The sequence below is a fragment of the Bufo gargarizans genome, chromosome 11, assembly GCF_014858855.1.
Source record: "Bufo gargarizans isolate SCDJY-AF-19 chromosome 11, ASM1485885v1, whole genome shotgun sequence".
In the NCBI taxonomy this organism is placed as follows: Eukaryota; Metazoa; Chordata; class Amphibia; order Anura; family Bufonidae; genus Bufo; species Bufo gargarizans.
Window position 1 is genome coordinate 39929111 of NC_058090.1, and position 20763 is coordinate 39949873.

The window sequence follows — 20763 nt, forward strand, 5'->3', positions numbered from 1 at the left end:
CAATTAAAACGCTTTGCACTCGCGCGGGAAAAATCATGCATTTTCCCGCAACTCACCCGCATCTTGTCCGGCCCTCACACGTGACGCCCGTGTGAAAGAGAGGCCTTAGTATTTTTTTATTTTCCACTGCTCTCTGCAGCAGCCATATGGATGATTCTGTGTCCAGACAGTGGATAAAGGACTAAGCCCTCTCCCTTCTCCTAGCAGAAAGTAATAGCACAGTCTCAAGCACTGGGAAACCCCTTAATACATTAAAATGTATTGTTTTTAAGTTTTTTGTAATGTGTAGGGGCAGTGATATTGACCACTTTTGTAATATACTTTAATTACTGAAATCATTTAGCCCATTTTGAGCTTTAGCAACACTCCTCTGTCTTCAGTTTACATAACACCGTCAGTGTTGAGCAAGTCTCCACAGCTATGTAAACAGAAGACAGAGGAGCGTTGCTAAGGTTCAAAATGGGCCACTTTCAGTAATTAAAGTATAATACAAAAAATGGTCAGTATCATGGCTCCTATACATTACAAAAAAAAAAATATAACAATTACACTTTAAATGTAAATTGGATGAATACTTTATGAACTGTAGATCTCCTAGCACAACAGGATAGAAGGGGAAGCTTGCATTTTGTTTCCTTGAGCTTTTACCTGAACTCTTCCAGTCTATACATTACATATTAGTGGCATAATTCTATGATTTTAGATTGAGACTTGGGTATATGACCTATTGCGCAAAATGTTTTGTTCCTGTTTTTCACAATCGAGACAGACTTGTTTAGCATTTAAAATATGTGGGTGCCAAGTTCACACCACGGCACAATGGAAGACTTTGGATAGAATCCATTGTTCTGCTCTGTTGAGCAAACAGGACAATGGATGTTAATTCAATGGCTCAGAATCCATTGTTTGGGTTGTTTGTGTGCGCTGGTGATTACATGTGCTGAATAAATATATTTAATTATGGTAAAAATCATCTACAGAACATTGTAATTGTCGTGCCACCATAGGCTGCAGTTATTATTTAGCAGTGATTTAAAGGAAGAGTAGTGGAGTCCAATCATTCATACAATCATTCTCCCTGTGTGAAGATCCTTAAAGGGCATCTGTCAGCAGTTTTGTACCTATGACACTGGCTGACCTGTTACATGTGCACTCGGCAGCTGAAGACATCTGTGTTGGTCCCATGTTCATATGTGTCCCGCATTGCTGAGAAAAATGTTTTAATATATGCAAATTAGGTTCTAGGAGCCGTTACACCTAGAGGCTCTGCTCTCTCTGCAACCGCCATGCCCTCTGCACTGTGATTGTTAGGGCTAGGAGTGCGGACGTTTTCACTGCCTTGCCAAAGTAGAGAGGGGGTGGCAATTGCAGAAAGAGCAGTAAATTGTTAACTGTGGTCATTGAGAGACAATGACAAATGTCCGGGTAGACCTCACCTCTTGACTACTGTATATCTATATCCAGATAAATATAAATAAGATATAGTAATGGTATGCAATGTATTGAGCAGGGTTCTGACCACTAGTAATAATGCTTTCTTCATTGATGCACAGGAATCCTTCAAACCACTGTGTTCTCATGTGAAGCTCACAACTTTAGGGGGGTCTCGTCATCCAGAGCGGCTGTTGTTCACGTCAAAGGTGAGACTCTACTCATTGATATTTTGTTGAGTACGGTAAAATATTGTTACATCAAAGTACAAGACAGTTGTAAAGTGTATAAGTATACAGAGCACGTTATAGAGAAAACATTATAAGAAAGTGATCACGCTATAATAAACAATGCAAGGAAATCTGCTTCTAAGGTGAGAATATAGGGGGTCATTTATGAAATTGAAACAGAAATGCACCTACATTAGACGTATTCCTGGCACAGATTACGGCGCAAAGGTCCTTTCTGCTGCAATCTGTGACTTTTCCCGCTCACATCAGGTCTAAAAAAAGTGGGCATAGGCGCGGACAGGGACAGGCCAGCAGAACCCTCTGATTTACCATTTTCTACGCCTGTTTTAGGTGTAGGTTTTTAGGCTGAAGTAGAACCAGGGACGGACTGGAGTGGAAAATTAAAGTGGCCCTGGAAAAAAAATACTAAATTTGGCCCCATTGCACCCACTCCCCCCCCCCCCCCACCCCCCGCCTTGGATTGGCAGGGGGACCCAAGGGTCAGACCACCACCAATCAGTTAGTTTTCCCTTATCCTTTGGATAAGAGATGATGTCAAAACTTGCCACAAGCAATAACATGTATGGCCACCTCCGCATGCCTTTTGGGCTGGATGGGATCACCAAAGAGCTATTGGTTAGGGTGGATGGTGGAAGTCCACGGAGACATGCTCCACATGCCTATAATCTGACCTCTAAATTTCCAAACTATTAGAGAGCAGGTATGTCCTTAAAATGTTTGCAAGGCTGCATGTCATTTGTCTGCTATGGATCTAGATGAAAATGTTTGAATGTACGTCTCCTTTAAGAGCTACCTGTCTTCACTATGAACCATTTTGCTTCTTAATTGAAATCATTTAGTGCAGGCATCCTGGGGGAAATATTTATTGACTGTTCCTGGTTACACAGTTTACCAATGATTTGTTATAGAACATTTCCTGAAAAACATAAGAAACTCCATTTTCCACCCACGTCTCCAACACAAAGTAGAAACCTTGGTAAAATTATTCCCAGTGAACACATTTTCTGCTAACTGAAACTTTTTGATTCTTTTGCACTTGCAAGCCGAGGGCTGCAAAATTTACATTCTGACGCTAAATGACTGTGCGCTTCAAATAAATGGTAGGGGGTGTCCTAAAAGACATGCCATGCGTTGGCTGACTTGCTGTCCTTTTTTATATTGATTGTTCCTTTTGGGCACGGTCACCTAAATATGTGGCGGATCCAACATTAGATGTGTGCTACTGGTGCTGCACCCTCCCTGCATAAATGGAGAGTCCACTCCAATGTGCCACTTTCTTTAGGCCATAAAGTTAAACAGTCTTTTTTAGTTCTAGAAGTTTCAGCCCCAGTTGCAGCAGATATAACAAGTACAATAGCCATCAAGCAATTTCCTGGACTGCTGTGATGGATCTTAACAGCTACTGGATTAAAGGGGTCCCAGGATTCAGACAGTGCCTACTTGTTAGAAGGGTCCATTGACAATAGGTTTCTGAGGCCCCCCAGCATTTGGCTGTTATCTGTGGGGAAATCTTGCATTAAGTGTAGAACCCCTTTTAATCATCACAGACATTTGTAGGGGTACAGAAAAAAAAAATAGCAGGGTTTGCAAAGTGGTGCCCACATCCTGTGTATAGGGTGCTGGAATCGGTAGCTACACCATAGACAACTGTGTATATTTTCATGTGTAACTGTGTGCGAGCACTTGGATAGTCATCTTTCTCAACCAAACAAATGTACGGGTGAATGGACATGTGGGTAAATGTGCCCATGGGTTAATGGACATAAATGAGCACATGAAAGCATGCGCATTAGCTGGATCACTGATAAGTACACTCTTAGGCCCCTTTCACACAGGCGAGTATTCCACGCGGATGCGATGCGTGAGTTGAACGCATTGCACCCGCACTGAATCAGGGGCTGTTCACATGAGCGGTGATTTTCACGCATCACTTGTGCGTTGCGTGAAAATCGCAGCAAGCTCTATTTTGTGCGTTTTTCACGCAACGCAGGCCCCATAGAAGTAAATGGGGCTGCGTGAAAATCGCAAGCATCCGCAAGCAAGTGCGGATGCGGTGCGATTTTCACGCACGGTTGCTAGGAGACGGTCGGGATGGAGACCCGATCATTATTATTTTCCCTTATAACGTGGTTATAAGGGAAAATAATAGCATTCTGAATACAGAATGCATAGTACAATAGCGCTGGAGGGGTTTAATAAAAAAAAAAAATACTTTAACTCACCTTAATCCACTTGATCGCACAGCCGGCATCTCTTCTGTCGTCTTTGCTGTGTGCAGGAAAAGGACCTGTGGTGACGTCACTCCGGTCATCACATGATCCATCACCATGGTAAAAGATCATGTGACAGACCATGTGATGACCGGAGTGACGTCACCACAGGTCCTTTTCCTGCACACAGCAAATAAGAACACAGAAGAGAAGCCGGGCTGCGCGATCAAGTGGATTAAGGTGAGTTAAATAAAAAATGTAAACCCCTCCAGCGCTATTTTACTATGCATTCTGTATTGAGAATGCTATTATTTTCCCTTATAACCATGTTAAAAGGGAAAATAATACAATCTACAGAACACTGATCCCAAGCCCGAACTTCTGAAAAATCGCGCATGTTCCCACAACGCATTTTTTCCCGCAACACCCGTGTGAAAGAGGCCTTAAAGAGGTGTTCCAAGGGTTTATTCTTAGGATAGGTCATCAGTATCAACGGATTATATTACACAGATATGAGCCGTTGGGGTTTAAGGTACCTAGAGTTAGAAAAGACAATTTTGGAATAATGGTCACCTTTAATATTTAACTTTTATTATTGAAAATAAAATAAATGCCCTAAAGTGAGGTGCAGAATTGGAAGGAGCAGGGTGGAACCACCCTACTCTTGGTGAGTATACTGTGACTCTAGGGAGGGAGGGAGGAAAGGGAGGGAGGGATGCTGGGTCTCAGCCCCTAGTAGCGCCCAAGTAGTAGGTCATCAGTATCTGATTGGTGTTCTCGTGATCACAGGTGGTCCCAACGGTCAGACCCATAGCGATCAAACACTTATTCCCTATTCTCTGGATAGGAAATAAGTGATATTATTGGCACAACCCCTTTAATTATTTTTCCCAAGCAGCAGCATATATAAAAAGAGAGTGGGTTCTATATGAAATAACAAAATGAGAGCTCTGATTAGGGCTCTAAGTTTTGCCATCCAGAACCGAAGGGCTTGTTCGTTTCCATGAAGTTGAATCCAATTCCCTATCCTCTTGGGTGGGTATTAATACATCTCTGGAGAGGTTGGGACCAACCAGGGCTGGGGCTTCTCTCTTAAAGGGCCCCATAGTAGCTACATGGTCTGCCTCTATGGTACATGGCTGTGATATGGCTAGACAGATATTAGTTTCCATTGATTTACTTTTGGAAGAGTTTCCAGGTAATGTTTGCTATTTTATCCAAATGGGTTTTGTATTTTATCTATTTCTGGCAGGACATTGCTAGATGCGGGTGTCACACCTGTGACAGGTGTTAGAAGGTCTGAAAGACTGACTGCACATGAGTGATCTGACAGCCTCTTTTGGCTTCACTTTGTCTGTGTGTTGCTGGTATGTCCACACCTCCTGTTCAGGTGTGGATCATGTGACCTTTACCTCTCCCTATTTAGTCTGACTTTACCCATCACTCCATGCTCTGGATAGCTTCATTTGGTTTTGGAAGAGCTGGAGTGTGGTTCTTGTTGAAGTCCTGTTCATCCATCATCCTCAGAAGAGTGTTCCGCTTGTTGTGTTTTCTATACCCCCCCCCCCCCGCCCCCCGGTTGTTTACTAGGCCTCAGCGAGATGCTGGTTTCTTCACCAGGGAAGGAATGGGTTGTCTCTGCCCTGTCATTACCTTTAGGGCATCCAAGGGTCACCAGGGTTTTCTAGGTTCCTGTGTATGGGCATCTCTACCATCAAGAGGTGCCCATACGGATAGGAGTTAGGGCCAGAAGCAGGGTTTTATAGGTGGTGACCCTTTTCCTTCCCTAGCGGTGAGGCCTAGTGTCTTTCCCCTTCCTTCTTGTTGTCTTTTGGTGTTCTCACCAACTACATCCGTGACAGCGGGCAAGCTAATACATGAAGACACTTGGGGGATTTAGAAGACTCTTCTGCTCTTGCATTGTGAAGGGCTTAACACTTAATACCATTGCAATCATACAGACATTTACCTTGGATCTCATCTGTCAATATGTCATATGCTGAACAATTAGCATAAATTAGCACAAAGTATCTGTCTTGGGGGATTTCAAAACATTTTGTGTCGGCAATAGGAGATGATAAATTCTGGGAATAGGAGGAAATCTGCAACATGTAATAAAGGTTCTGTTTTCTGTCTCTCATTTGTGGCATGCTCTTGAGTAGAATGCCTAATATAGACTGTCACAGTGGCGTAGCTATAGGGGTCGCAGCGGTCGCAGTTGTGACCAGGCCCCCAAGCCAGGGGGGTCCAGAGGGCCCCCCTTGCCAGTGGTACTGTATTTTCCCTTTATAAGATGCACTGCATCTTATAAAGAGAATCCCAGTGAGCGCTTCCATTATGGAAGCGCTCACTAGCATGCAGGAGGCAGGGAGAGAAGCGCTGTGAGCGCCGTACTTACCCCCTCCTCCTGCTCACTCTTCTCAGGTCCCACGATGCTCTGTCTTGGCTGCTTGCAGCGTCAGGACGTACAGAGCGCACTCTGACCCGACACTGCAGGCAGTCAGGTGACTGCAGTGTGCGCCTTTAAGAAGAGAGCCAGGACAGAGAGAGTGGCGGCAGGAGAGGTAAGTTATTTTATTATTTTAGTCTGATCTGAGGTCTGATATGGGGTCTGAAGGGTCTAATGGGGGGGGGGGGGGACTGGAGGTCTGATATGGGGGTCTGAAGGGTCTAATGGGGAGACTAGAGGTATGATATGGGGGTCTGAAGAGTCTATTGGGGAGACTAGAGGTATGATATGGGGTCTGAAGAGTCTATTGGGGGGACTGGAGGTCTGATATGGGGGTCTGAAGGGTCTAATGGGGGGGACTGGAGGGTCTTATTCGGGGTCTGAAAGGTCTGATTAGGGGTCTTACTGGGGGTCTAGAGAGGTATAATAGGGGTCTAGAGAGGTCTAATGGGGGGTCTGGAGAGGTCTAATCTGATTGGGGGTCTGGAGGTCTAATGGGGGTTTTGAGGTCTGGTCTGAGGTCTAATGGGGGTCTTATCTGAGGTCTGATATTGGGGCTAGGTCTGACATGAAGGTCTAAGGCGAGTCTGATATGAGGTCTGGTCTGAGATGGTGGAGTCTCATATGGGGTTTGATATGGGGGTCTGATCTGAAAAGTAAGGGGGTATTTTTTAGTACTGGCACACTGTCTGTATGGTTCCAGTATTTTCAGGGGGACCTTTTCTGCAGTATAGTATTGGGGGGGGGGGGGGGGGGGCAGGATGGGGTGTTGAGAAGGTGGTGAGGAGGATGATGCAAAAGTAGGAAAGTAAGATGTCTGTTTATTAAACTCTGCAGGGTCGAGACACGGCTGAAAGAAGTCACCATGGTGGTCTGGTCTGAAAGGAGAAGATGAGGAAAGAGAAAATCTACATCAGAGAGGAGACACCACTGGATGTAAGAGGTACATATGTGGCGCTGTATTACCCTGTATGTTCTGTAGCGCTGTATGTAATGTTTTCCAAGTATGTCTTTAAAGGGGTTGTCCGCTTTTTTTTTCTTTTCGTATGAGCGCTGCCTTCTCTGCTCTGTTTACCTGCTCATCATTGCAATTGCTGCAGCGAGCAGGTAAACAGAGCAGAGAAAGCAGCTCTCATATGACCGCTGCCCTCTACTCAACCCAGCTGATCAGCCGGGGTGCCGGGAGACCCCTGCCAATCTGATATTGATGACCTATCTTGAAGCTAGGTCATCAGTAGTAAAAAGAGGACGACCCCTTTAACAGTAGGACTGGAGGGAATGGGTTAGGTTGAAAATTTGGCATGGGAGGGAAACGTTTTAATTTTTGCCTCAGACAGCAGAAAGGCTAGGTGCACCCCTGCCCCTTGCCATAAAGCAATGAGGGAAGGTGTGGGGGGGGGGGGGGGGGAGGTCCAAGCTGAACTCTTGCACCAGGGCCTATGAGCCTTTAGCTACGCCCCTGGACTGTCATGAGTTTTGATGTGATCATCAGCATATGGAGAGCGGTAAATTTAGAATACAGAGAGAAATAAATCAATGTGCTTCTGACCCAAGAGTCCAAGAGACGTGGACCGTGATCCCTCAAGTTACAATATTAATTAGTTCTTGGACGACCATTGTATGTTGAAACCATTGTAACTTCAGTAATCTGTTCCAGAGGCCCAAAATGTCATCTAAGATAAGAGAAAATGAAGACTTATGAAAAATAAGCAGATAGGGCTGCAGCTAACGATTATTTGAATAATCGATTAGTTGCCGATTAATTTCTACGATTAATCGATTAATCGGAAAAAACGACAAAATTACAAAACAGAGAGGTTTATATGATCTTACTTGAAAAATTATGTTCAAAGGCCATATTAAAACAAATTGTGGACGACACTATTATGGGGGCTCTGTGGACGACACTATTATGGGGGATCTGTGGACGACACTATTATGGGGGATCTGTGGACGACACTATTATGGGGGATCTGTGGACGACACTATTATGGGGGATCTGTGGACGACACTATTATGGGGGATCTGTGGACGACACTATTATGGGGGATCTGTGGACGACACTATTATGGGGGATCTGTGGACGACACTATTATGGGGGATCTGTGGACGACACTATTATGGGGGATCTGTGGACGACACTATTATGGGGGATCTGTGGACGACACTATTATGGGGGATCTGTGGACGACACTATTATGGGGGATCTGTGGACGACACTATTATGGGGGATCTGTGGACGACACTATTATGGGGGATCTGTGGACGACACTATTATGGGGGATCTGTGGACGACACTATTATGGGGATCTGTGGACGACACTATTATGGGGGATCTGTGGACGACACTATTATGGGGGATCTGTGGACGACACTATTATGGGGGATCTGTGGACGACACTATTATGGGGGATCTGTGGACGACACTATTATGGGGGATCTGTGGACGACACTTATGGGGGATCTGTGGACGACACTTATGGGGGATCTGTGGACGACACTATTATGGGGGATCTGTGGACGACACTATTATGGGGGATCTGTGGACGACACTATTATGGGGGATCTGTGGACGACACTATTATGGGGGATCTGTGGACGGCGTAGTTATGGAGAGGGGGATCTGTGGACGGCGCAGTTATGGAGAGGGGGATCTGTGGACGGCGCAGTTATGGAAAGGGGGATCTGTGCACTGTTATGGGCATAACAGTGCACAGATCCCTTTCCTCATAACAGTGCACAGACCCCCCTTCCCATAGCAGTGCCATACACAGACCCCCCCTCCTCCCCATAGCAGTGCTATACACAGACCCCCCTCCCCATAGCAGTGCCATAGACAGATCCTCCCCCCTCCCCATAGCAGTGCTATACACAGACCCCCCCTTCCCATAGCAGTGCCATAGACAGATCCTCCCCCTCCCCCTTCCCCTAACAGCCCCGGCCCCGATGCTTGCATCTTTATTTTACCTTTTTACAATGACGCTCCCGCTCCTGTAACAGCCAGGCAGAGCGGACGGCGGCGTAACGTCACTCAATCACGTGACGCGCCTGCTCCGCCCACTTCATGAATGAAGGAGGCGGAGCAGGCGTGTCACGTGAGTGAGTGACGTTACGCCGCCGTCCGCTCTGCCTGGCTGTTACAGGAGCGGGAGCGTCATTGTAAAAAGGTAAAATAAAGATGCAGCGACCGCCCGCCCGCCCGAATAGCAACGAATCGGCGATTATTCGATAACTGGATTCGTCGACAACGAATCCAGTTATCGAATATAATCGATTACATCGATTAATCGTTGCAGCCCTATAAGCAGATAACTAAGACAGATAAAACAAGTCCTTACATATAACAGTCAGGAATAGCTGCACAAACATAGAAGAGGATTCTTTACGGTAAGAGCAGTGAGACTATGGAGCTCTCTGCCTGAGGAGGTGGTGATGGTGAGTACAATAAAGGAATTCAAGAGGGTTAAGTCCTGATGCCATTGTATACTGAGGGACCACGGTATTTATTGCCCACTTACAACTAATAGTTTTGTTACAATGAGATTATAAAGCTAATGATGACATAGGCAGATAGATCAGTAAATTAACTAACAACAGTTTGGTTAGCACAGCCGCTATACAATGCACGTCGCTGTGCTTGGTATGCTGTGAGGATACCGCAGCGCTCGTACGTTCCAGCGCTGCCTCCCTTTGAATCAGCTGATCAGTTTTCTCTGCAGCTGCCACGCCCTCTACCCGCGACAGGGCCAGGCATTATGATGTTTTTGCTGCCTGGCCCTGTCAAAGTGCAGAGGGTGCAGCAGTTGCAGAGAGAGCAGAGCCTCTAGGTGTAATGTCAACGCCCCCGTTGCTCCTACAGGTACATTTGCATATATCAAAACATCATATTTCTCAGCAATGTGGACACATATGAACATGGGACCAACACAGATGCCTTCAGCTGCCAAGCGCAGCCAAAAATCACAGAAATATACTGGCAAATATGGGGGAACTGCTCAAACCCCAAACACTGTAGCCTGTTTCTCATTGGGGGAGCAGTCCCACCGCATGTGGACCGCAGCAAACAACCATCCCCAGCAAAAAATACGTACAATGGAGGATGCCGGCGCGGTCCACATGCACCACAAAGGCATCCTACACAAAACGGAGGATTGTGCGGATAAACAAATATAATTATATAAATCACAGAAAAAATGCACCAAATGGATATGCCACTGACTATACTAGCTAGTCATACAAGCAGATATTAAAAGCTGAGACTTTTGCCAATATATTCCTGTCAGGAACACATCGGAGCCCATCATGCACCACGTCACGGTCTCTCAGCATGGCAAGGGTCCTACCACTACGCTAACTGTGGTGTGAACACAGTCTGAAGGTGATGAAATCCAGCTCACAGCCAAGCTTCCACACAACCGCATAGCAGGACAACTAATGCAATGTGAACAAAGCAAGACTGTAAGCCACACCCATATCAGACCGTGTGATGGAGGTTACCAGGTGCAAAAGAATGCCAGGTAAAGGCACATTCAATACATATAAAACAAAAATCACAGAAATATAGTGGCAAATATGGGGGAACTGCTCAAACCCCAAACACTGTAGCGTGCATGATGGGCTCCGATGTGTTCCTGACAGGAATATATTGGCAAAAGTCTCAGATTTTAATATCTGCTTGTATGACTAGCTAGTATAGTCAGTGTCATATCCGTTTGGTGCATTTTTTCTGTGATTTATAACAGCTCAGCCAGTGTCATAGGTACAAATCTGCTGACAGATGATCAATTGTGTTGAAGCCTCCCAACTGTCCTCCCCACCACCACCACTACCAGATGTAGGGGGGAAAAACCCTTATTTCCTGCTACCCATTAAAGGAAGCATCCACACTCCACTAACCATGCAAGTTTTTGTGAAACCGAGGAAGTGGTCTCTTCCATTTGGCCCTACTACAGCCTTCAGTTTCTATATGGTCCAACCGATGCCTGCTCGCTATGGACGGTCGCAAGTAGAAGTGTTTAATGTATGATGTGGAAGAAGTAAGGTGAGATTTACAAGATGTGATTTTATGGCAGCAGATAGAAGTTCAGGAGGAACCATGGAGATATTATCTGCAGACACTGAATGCTGGAGAAGTTATGTGCAGACCCAATTAGCAATTTTTCAACTTTTTTTTTCTTCTTCTACAAGTTATGACCCAAGGATATGAATAGTGCGCTCAGCTGCTAATGGCTGGGAAAGTATTTCATAGATGGAATGTAAGTCTGAGAATACAAAACTTCAAGCATTGCCTAAGCGGCCTGCTTGTTATGCAACTCCATGCTTCCCCTGTGTGGTTATACATGAAGACAAAAGAGAATCTAGGTCAGAGCTGAAGAAAGTGGGTGAGGCACTGATCTGTGTAACCACAGGCACATGTAGACATCCATCCCCTAGGCATAAAGCTAACAATGCTCAACGTTTATGGTGTCCCTGCTGTCTAGTGACAGGCTGCCTATTAGGGGCGGTGTGATTGTGCACCCTTTCCACATTGACTGAATTTTCTAACGCACTCTACATCTGCCTCAATAACGGGAATTTTATTGTGTACGATAAGTTATATATGGTTTTAAACTCATACGGAGGATCTATAAATCTGTTCATCCTGATCTACCTGCACAAAACTACTGTGGCACACAGAGCATTTGAATATCAAAGTGCCAGAGTGTAGGGAAACTGTATACAACTATGGCGATCTGTATCCTGAGTTTCACTGTTAACGATACTGTGTCCCCGAGGACGGACCTGCTCAACGTTACGTTCAATATGTAATAAAGCTTAAGCTGTGAAAACAACTTTAAGAAGGAATCTAAATCTGCCCTCTGATTAATGCCCATTTGTTGGGTGCCTCCACTGCACCAAGGTCTTATTATCCTGTTTTTATTCTACGCTTTCGTTGCCATTTTAACACTGGCAAATGTGTTAAGGGGAGTCTTTCAGCAGTTTTGGTCATGCTAAACTGCTGACTACTAGGTATGGGCTGTGGAGAGCAGAACAAACATTTGTAGAGATTTTATCATCATGAGTAGTGTGAATATGAACTTTGATTCTGCTAGATTCTGCTCCTGCAAGTGCCCTTGAGGCATTGATTCATTGTGAGTCTGTCAGCAGTTGTCATGCTATTCTGCTGACAGTACTAGGTAGAGGCTTGGGAGAGCAGGACAAATATTTGTGCAGCTTTAATCATGAGTAGCGTGTGAATATGAACTTTGATTCTGCCAAATTCTGCTACTGCAAGTGCCCTTGAAGCATTGATTCACTGTGAAACCCTCTCTGAAATTAGCTGCTTCATGCCCCCTCCCCTCTGCCTTGAGTGATGGCTGTAGCATCCAACCAGGAGACCACTACAGCTGAAGGGAGAGCAGAGGGGAGAAGCTGTGAAGGAGCTCAGTGCAGAGAGTACTTCATAGTGAAGCTCCTTGTGTGGGACACTTGCAGTAGCAGAATTTAGCAGAATAAAAGTTCATATTCACACTACTCCTAATAATAAAATCTATGCAAAAGGTATGCTTCTCCTGGGCTCCTACCTAGTGCTGTCAGTAGTTTTGCATTGTCAAAAATACCAACAGACTCCCTTTAAAATCTTATGAGTTATAATAAGATACTACATGATCTGCTTTTCCATTTTCTCTTTTACAGGACTGCCACATCCACCATACAAATTGTCCGTAGGTGAGGTGACAAGCGCCACAGCAGCTGTGACCTGGAGTCCAGGGTTTGACAACTATTCTCCGCTGCTGTCTTGCACAATGCAGGTATATTGCAGTGTTTTAAGGCAGAGCTTTTAAGATTAGACTATCTTGAGATTGTGCTTTCGCAACCATAAGAGGTTATTCTGTGTAAAAGCAACAAGAGCTATGTCGCTCTAGAACGTAACCTTAAGTGGGATTAATCACATATAGCAGATTTATGTGGATATGTTGTTCAGCCCTCAGCTAGAATAAAAAAGAAATTCAAGTTTTTCCTCATCATTCTGCACTCAATACCCCATAATGATAATGTGAAACCAGAATGTTTGAAATCTATGCTAATTTACTGTAAAGGAAAAAAAATAACATCTTGCATTGACATAAGTATTCAGACCCTTTACTCAGGACTTAGTTGAAGCAGCTTTGGCAGCAATCACAGCTTCCAGTCTTCTTGAATATGATGCCGCAAGGTTTTCACTTCCACTTTTATGTCTCTCCAAAAATGTTGGATTGGGTCCAAGTCAGGGCTCTGGCTGGGTCACTCAAGGATAGTCCCAGAGTTGTCCCTAACCCACTACTACTGGATACTGCCACCACCATGCTTCACTGTAGGAATGGTATTGGGAAGGTGATGAGCAGTGCCTGGTTACCACCAGACATGACGCTTAGAATTGTGGCCAAAAAGTTCCATCTTGGTTTCATCAGACCAGAGAATCTTTTTTCTCACAGTCTGAGAGCCCTTTAGGTGCTTTTTTGCAAACTTCAGGCAGGCTTTCATGCGTCTTTTACCAAGGAGAGGCATCTTTCTGGCCACTCTGTCATAAAGCCCAGATTGCCCTTGTGCTGCAGTGATGGTTGACCTTCTGGAGGTTTCTTCCATCTGCACACAGGATCTTTGGAGCTCAACCAAAGTGACCATTGGGCTCTTTGTCACTTCACTTACCAAAGCTCTTATTTTGCTAAGTTTTGTGGGGGCAGGCAGCTCTAGGTTGTTCGAAACTTCTTCTATGTATTTAAGAATTATGGAGGCCACTGTGCTCTTGGGAACTTTGAGTGCAGCAGAAATGTATTTGTACCCTTCTCCAGATCTGTGCCTCCACACAATCCTGTCTCTGAGCTCTACGAGCAGTTCTTACCTCCTCATGAATTGGTTTTTGCTCTGATATGCACTGTCAGCTGTGATCCCTTATATAGACAGGGCTGTGTCTTTCATATATACAATATTGTATCCAGTCGGCTGAATTTACCACAGGAGGACTCCAATCAAAGTGCAGAAACATCTCAACGATGATGAAGAAAAATGTGAGGCTCCCAGAGCTAAATTGCAAGTGTCATAGCAAATGGTCTGAATGCTTATGTTCATGCAAAATTTTAGTTATCCTTTTTAATAAATTAGCAACATTTTCGCTTTCTCATTATGGGGTATTGAATGCAGATTGATTGGGGAAAACTTTATTTTTTATTTTTATTTTAGCACATGGCCGGAACATGACAAAATGTGAAAAAAGTGGAAGGGTCTGAAGACTTTCCAAATGCATTGTAAATGCATCTCTGGAGTGTCATGAAAAAAACTGGTGACTGTAGTAACCTGCGAGGTGCCAGAAATAGGAAGATAAAACAGTTTGTGATGTACACGGATAAACTGGTATAGGTGGACGTTGAGGATTATGGTTTTGTATCATGTACGGTACCACTATGTACCTAATATCCATTAATAAGACGGATGTGTTCCATAGCTAGATTTTACCCTCTTTTCTACCATAAAAGAAGCAAGTTTCTTGTGTAAGTAGGTTAATATCTGTGTTTTTCCAAACTGCCTGTGGTTCGATAGATGTACTGACTCAGAGTTTTATGGGTCTGACTCATGCAGCCATCTTGAGGATTGCATTGCAACCACTGAAACATCACCTTCTAAATGTTTAAGTAGCTGTCTTTTGAATACAGATTATTATAACAAAATATTATAATGACATAAAATTAACTTAACCAATGTAGTTTTAAAGGGCATATATCACCAGGTTTATGCTGACAGACCGATGGAGCATGGAGTTGTGACAGAGACTCTGATTCCATCTGTGTATCACTTACTGGTGTTCTTGCTGTAGTAGTTCACATAAAATCCCGGTGCTGGAGTCCTCTCCATTCTGTGTTTGTGCAGTGAAGTCCTTGTATTGATAAGCGGAGGATCCCTCTGCCCATCTGCTACTGATTGGCAGTTTTCTCCCTTTACACAGTATAGGGAGAAAGCCGTTTATTAGCAGCAGCATAGAAGGGGGAGCACTCCACTCTTCAATAACAGGACACTGCGCTGGGTTTTGGCTATGGTTAATTTCATGCAAAGTAGTGTAAAACACCATTAAGGGTCCATTCACACGTCCGTTTTTTCTTTCCTGATCTGTTCCGTTTTTTGCGGAACAGATCAGGACCAGATCAGGACCCATTCATTTTCAATGGGTCCTGGAAAAAATCGGACAGCACAATGTGTGCTGTCCGTTTCCGTTGTTCCGTTCCGCATGTCCGTTTAAATATAAAACCTGTCCTATTATGTTCCTGAAAAATCGGATCCTGGTACAATGCAAAGTCAATGGTTCCGCAAAAAACAGAAGACATTCGGATGTCATTCCGTATGTCTTCCGTTTTTTGCGGAATCCGTTCCTGGAAACACATAGCAAATATTTTATTTTTTATTTTTTTTTTCAAAGAAATCCAAACAACTTTATTTGATTATTGAAATGTATACATGTTTCCGTTTTTTGCGGATCCGCAAAAAACGGATGACATGCGGAAACATTTTCAGGAACAACGGATCCGCAAAAAACGGACCGAAATTCGGATTATAGAAAAATACTGATGTGTGAATGTAGCCTTAAGGGGGTATCCCACATGAGTAATGAAAAAAATTAAAACAAGACATTATATAGTACATGACAATCTCTATCTAACAAAGCTAGAACCAGCCCTGTACCTCACATGGATCCAGAGATCTCCACATTTATTGCTCTGCTAGATTTATATCAAGCTGACAGCTCAAGGAGCGTGTCTTTTCTGCTGCAGCTCAGGGGGCGTGTCTTTTCTGCTGCAGCTCAGGGGGCGTGTCCATTCTGCTTGCGCTCTCTTCCTATCACAGCTCAGGAGGCAATTGAAGGATGAAACTGAGCATGTGCGGCCATCTCCGTGAGTGGGACAAAGAAATAGATAAAAAACAAACATCAGGTGGCGCTATACAGATACATTTTATTGATTAACTCAGTGGCTATACAAAATTTTTAATTACATGCAATTCCAAAAGTATTCAGATCCAAGTGCTGGTTTGAAAACTGTAGAATATTTTTCATGGAGCAACCCCTCAGATCAGGTGGCATTAACTAATTCACAGATTCCCTTTTAAGCATTTGAAACCTAAAGCTGGCTATACACATTATATAAATGTCTGCCAATCCTGCCGATTTCAGCAGGACTAACTATCTGGTGTGTATGGGGGTGTCCCAAATTCCTCTCTACTGTTGGTTCTGAGGGCACATATGCCGCCAACAGAGGTGTCTGGCAGCCACTTTATGCAGAGTGTTCACATGTATGGGACGGTCAGGAGGAATAGTTATTGACCAAACGTCTAAGGTGTCTGGCAAACTTTAGTAAAATTAATAGATTTGATGCCGCTCTAGGGTAATAGATGTTGTTTCACTAGATTAGATGTAGTTTGGGTGTCTGGATCCAAATGGGTGTTTTTTTCCCACTTAAAATACACACTACCACTTTAGGTGTCCATACACCTTTAACCGTCGTCCAGGTGACAGCAAAGTGTGTATGTGTATTCATTGATTTGGGGGGTACTATCTCTCCTTGGGGAGAGAACGCCTTAGTCGGCGTGAGGAGACATATAGGCCATTCATGTTCCTCTAGAATTCTGGGAAGAAAAGGATGCAAATGAGCTCCTAACAAGCTCTGCCTCTAATGCCACCAGATGTAAGGCAGCTATGCTATACGTCAATGTTCAGCTCTTTAAATAAGCCTTGAGACATGACTCGGATATTAAATATTCAATGGTTATGCAGAGAGGTAACAAAGAGAACCATCTCGCCAGCACCACCTCTTAGAAGAGGCTTCCTATGTGTCAAGATACAACTTTCCAACAGGCCTTGAGATTTAACAAGGGAATATAGCCAAGCCAGATAACTGTCAGTAGACAGCTGTTTTGGGGTACTTGCCCCTCATCAGTACGGAGTAGGATTCTGGCTGGCTCAGTGCAATGCCTTGGAAGCGGCTTAGTCAGGGTGCTGAATCTCCTTAAAGAGACCAGTCGTATATGGAAACTTACTGGACAGCACCCTTCCTAAGCCGCTTCCAAGGCTTTGCACTGAGCCAGCCAAAATCCTAATCCGTACCGATGAGGGGCAATCGCCCAGAAACGGCTTGGATAGCCGCATTGGATAAACGCCCAGAAAAACCCTTTAAAATGTCAAATGCATGCCAAACAGATACTCTTTTTGTGTTAGTTTTGCCCATAGAACCCTACGAGTACATCACACAATATATTTGGATAGGATACATTCATGGATGTAACCCATTGGTGTAAACAGAGTCTCTGTTCTAATTTGCCCCAAAATTCCATTATGGCAAACTTTAATAAATGCATGTCACTCTGCATAAAATAAAGCCTGCCACAATAAAATGTGTTGGTATCAGCTGAAATGACCAACGTGAAGACAATAAACAGTATGTTATATGTAAAAGACTTCAACTTTCCTGGCTTCTTCTTTTCATCTAATGGTTTCTCTAATCTCACGTTCCCGTATAATCCTCAATTCCCCCCAATTCTCCAAATATGGTTTCCAGTTCTGGTCTGATATCCTTGAACAGCATATCTGTGTATTCCTGTAAATCTTACGTGTGAGAGATTAATAACTTTGCCCCCCCCCCCCCAAAAAATTAAAAAATTAAAATCATCTCATGGCCTTGTGGAAAGTTGAAACATCTAATCCTCCTAGAAGTCCTATTTCAGCCAGAATAGATTGCGGTACTCGCAGACCCAGCCGTAGATGTGACTAGTGCTTCTAATTTCTCTACATTAGTCTCTGATTTAGCAGCTGTACAGGCAAGGTCCTGTGCTTCATCATTCAAGGTCCTTGGCACCTTTTTTATTTTCTATAAACTGCTTAAAACTACAAAGTAGTCAGACTACAAACATACAGCATGTCGTATAATAAAAAATGATCTGGCTGAAATGTAATGGGCCAGCGTTCAGTTATGTGTATTCCAGGTCCTGTAGACATCCTTAAGTAATGGGCTATTAACCCGGAAAAAAGTCCTCCCTATTCCAGAAATGAGGACGCCCTTCAAACAAATGGGTCTGAGCAGTAATACCAAGCATTCCCTGACGCTGTTTCTGATACAAAACAGACCTCTTTTCCTTCCTCCTACAACTTATCTACTTTGTGAGCTGTAGACATCTCCTTTTAAAGGTGTTTTTTTTTTTGTTTTTTTTTTAGGACTACAAAATTGATGTCCTCTCTTTAAAGGAATTATCCCATGATTTATGTAAAAAAAAAAAATGAAAATCAGACATCATATAGTACATGACAATCCCTTTCCAAGAAAGCTAGAACCAGCCGTGTACCTCACATGGATCCAGAGATCTCCTCATTCACTGCTCTGATTGCTGTGCTAGATTCTCTTCAGGCTGGCAGCTCAGGGGCGTGTAATTTCTTAGGCAGGGGGGGTGTAATTTCTCAGCGGGCATATCCTTTTTGTTGCAGCTATCTTCTGGTAACTGTCACAGCTTCTAACAGAAGATAGGGCAGGTGGCAGTTGATGGATGGAAATGAGCATGTGCGACCAACTCAGTGAGGTGGACAGAGAGATAAGTAAGAAAACAAGCAGCAGGTGGCGCTATACAGATACATTTTATTGAATAACTTGGTGGCTACGCAAAAGTTTTAATTATATGCAATTACAAAAGTATTTAGATCCAGGTACTGGTTTGCTAAATGTTGAATATTTCTTTATGGGGGGAAACCCCTTTAAGACTGGCCATCAGTATCAGATTATTGATGGATTGATTATCTACATTACAACTGATCAGCTGATTTAAGGGATTGCGGCTCTTCAAAAAGCACCAGATCCCCTTCATTCAGCGTTATTACTGTAATATATTGTACTATACTACAGCGAAATTGGAAGTGATCGGACTAGTTGGCCAAACTGCAAATGTTATTACATGGTGTTAAAGGGGTTCTCCGGGAATTAAGAAAATGAAAATACTTAAATATTACTTTGTTATAAATATATTCTCAAATGCCTTTCATTATTTATAATGGCTCGTTTTGTCTGGGGAGCAATCATCAGGGGAAACAAAATGGCCGCCGTCCCATTAGTTCACACAAAACCTGTCCTGATCACACATGAGGACAAGTTACTTTACAACACTGAGCTACTTGTCAGGGATTATGATCCTGAATACAGATGATAAGAACTTTAGCTGAATCTCTGGGGAATTTAGTTCATGAGGAGACATTAAGTACAGAGAGGACAGACTGTGGAAATGGAGACTTCATACAAGTGCTGCTGCTCATTATCCACACCTCATCCTCCTCTCATGTCTCCTCATCATCTCCATTCCCACAGAGATTCACCTGTATTCAGTATAATGATTCCTGACAAGCAGAGCAGAGAGGAGGATGAGGAAGAACTATGGCTCATTGTGGTGAAGTAACTTGTCCTGTGTGATTAGGACAGGTTTTGTGTGTACTGATAGGATGGCGGCCATTTTATTTCTCCTAATGATTGCTCCCTAGACAAAACAAGTCATTCTATTTATTATAAAATAATATTTAAGTATTTTTATTTTTTTAATTCCTGGAGAACCCCTTTAAGCTTTAATAATAATAATAATTTTTAATTATATAGAGCAAACATTTTGCAACATTTTACAGGGTACATGTACATTCTAAATCACACGTTACATTGCAATAAATGGATCAATAATTAAAACGAGGAATGAGGTCTCTTTTCGCAAGCGCTTACAATCTATGAAGAGATGGAGGTGACAAAAACAGTAAAAAGTGCTTGTTTTTGTAATGTGGTCCAACCATCTAAAGGGGTTGTCTCATCTCAGACAATGGGGGCATATCGCTAGGATATACCCCTATTGTCTGATAGGTGGGGATCCCAGCACTTATATTGAGAACGGAGCCCCAGCACATGCGCAGCCACCCTCCATTGATTTCTATAGGGACACCGAGAATAGCCCAGCGTCCATAGAAGTGAATGGGGAGAGCGCTTGGTGGTGGCCGGACCGGAGTCCTCCAGCCACTACTTTGCAGTGCTTTGTTCTCGATATAGGTGCGGGTCTCAGCGGTGAGACCTGCACCTTTAAGACAATGGGGGCATATCCTTGCGATGTGCCCCCATTGTCTGGGATGAGACAACCCCTTTACCTAAATAGAGGAGTACATATAAAGCGCATTAGTGACTGTAGTGGTGTGATCGTAGAAGAGTTGGATTAGGGAATGGTATAGGCCAGTGATGGCGAACCTTTTTAGAGACCGAGTGCCCAATCTGCAACTCAAAACCCACTAATTTATCGCAAAGTGCCAACACAGCAATTTAACCTGAATACTACAGTCCAATAGTACATCTTCCATGTACTTTCTTTTAGCTATAATAGCCTGCCTACATTCAGTGCTCTGCCTGTGCCGTTC

The 20763-nt window shown here is 43.7% G+C and overlaps 1 protein-coding gene across 1 annotated transcript in view; it reads left to right on the forward strand.

The window, feature by feature from the left end:
* TYRO3 (TYRO3 protein tyrosine kinase) overlaps positions 1 to 20763 on the forward strand; it is a 147129-nt gene that overhangs the window by 56663 nt on the left and 69703 nt on the right. Inside the window, exons 5-6 of the mRNA XM_044271805.1 lie at positions 1554 to 1640; positions 13017 to 13132. Of these exons, the coding sequence (XP_044127740.1) occupies positions 1554 to 1640; positions 13017 to 13132 (203 nt within the window). The remainder of the gene's footprint in view (positions 1 to 1553; positions 1641 to 13016; positions 13133 to 20763) is intronic.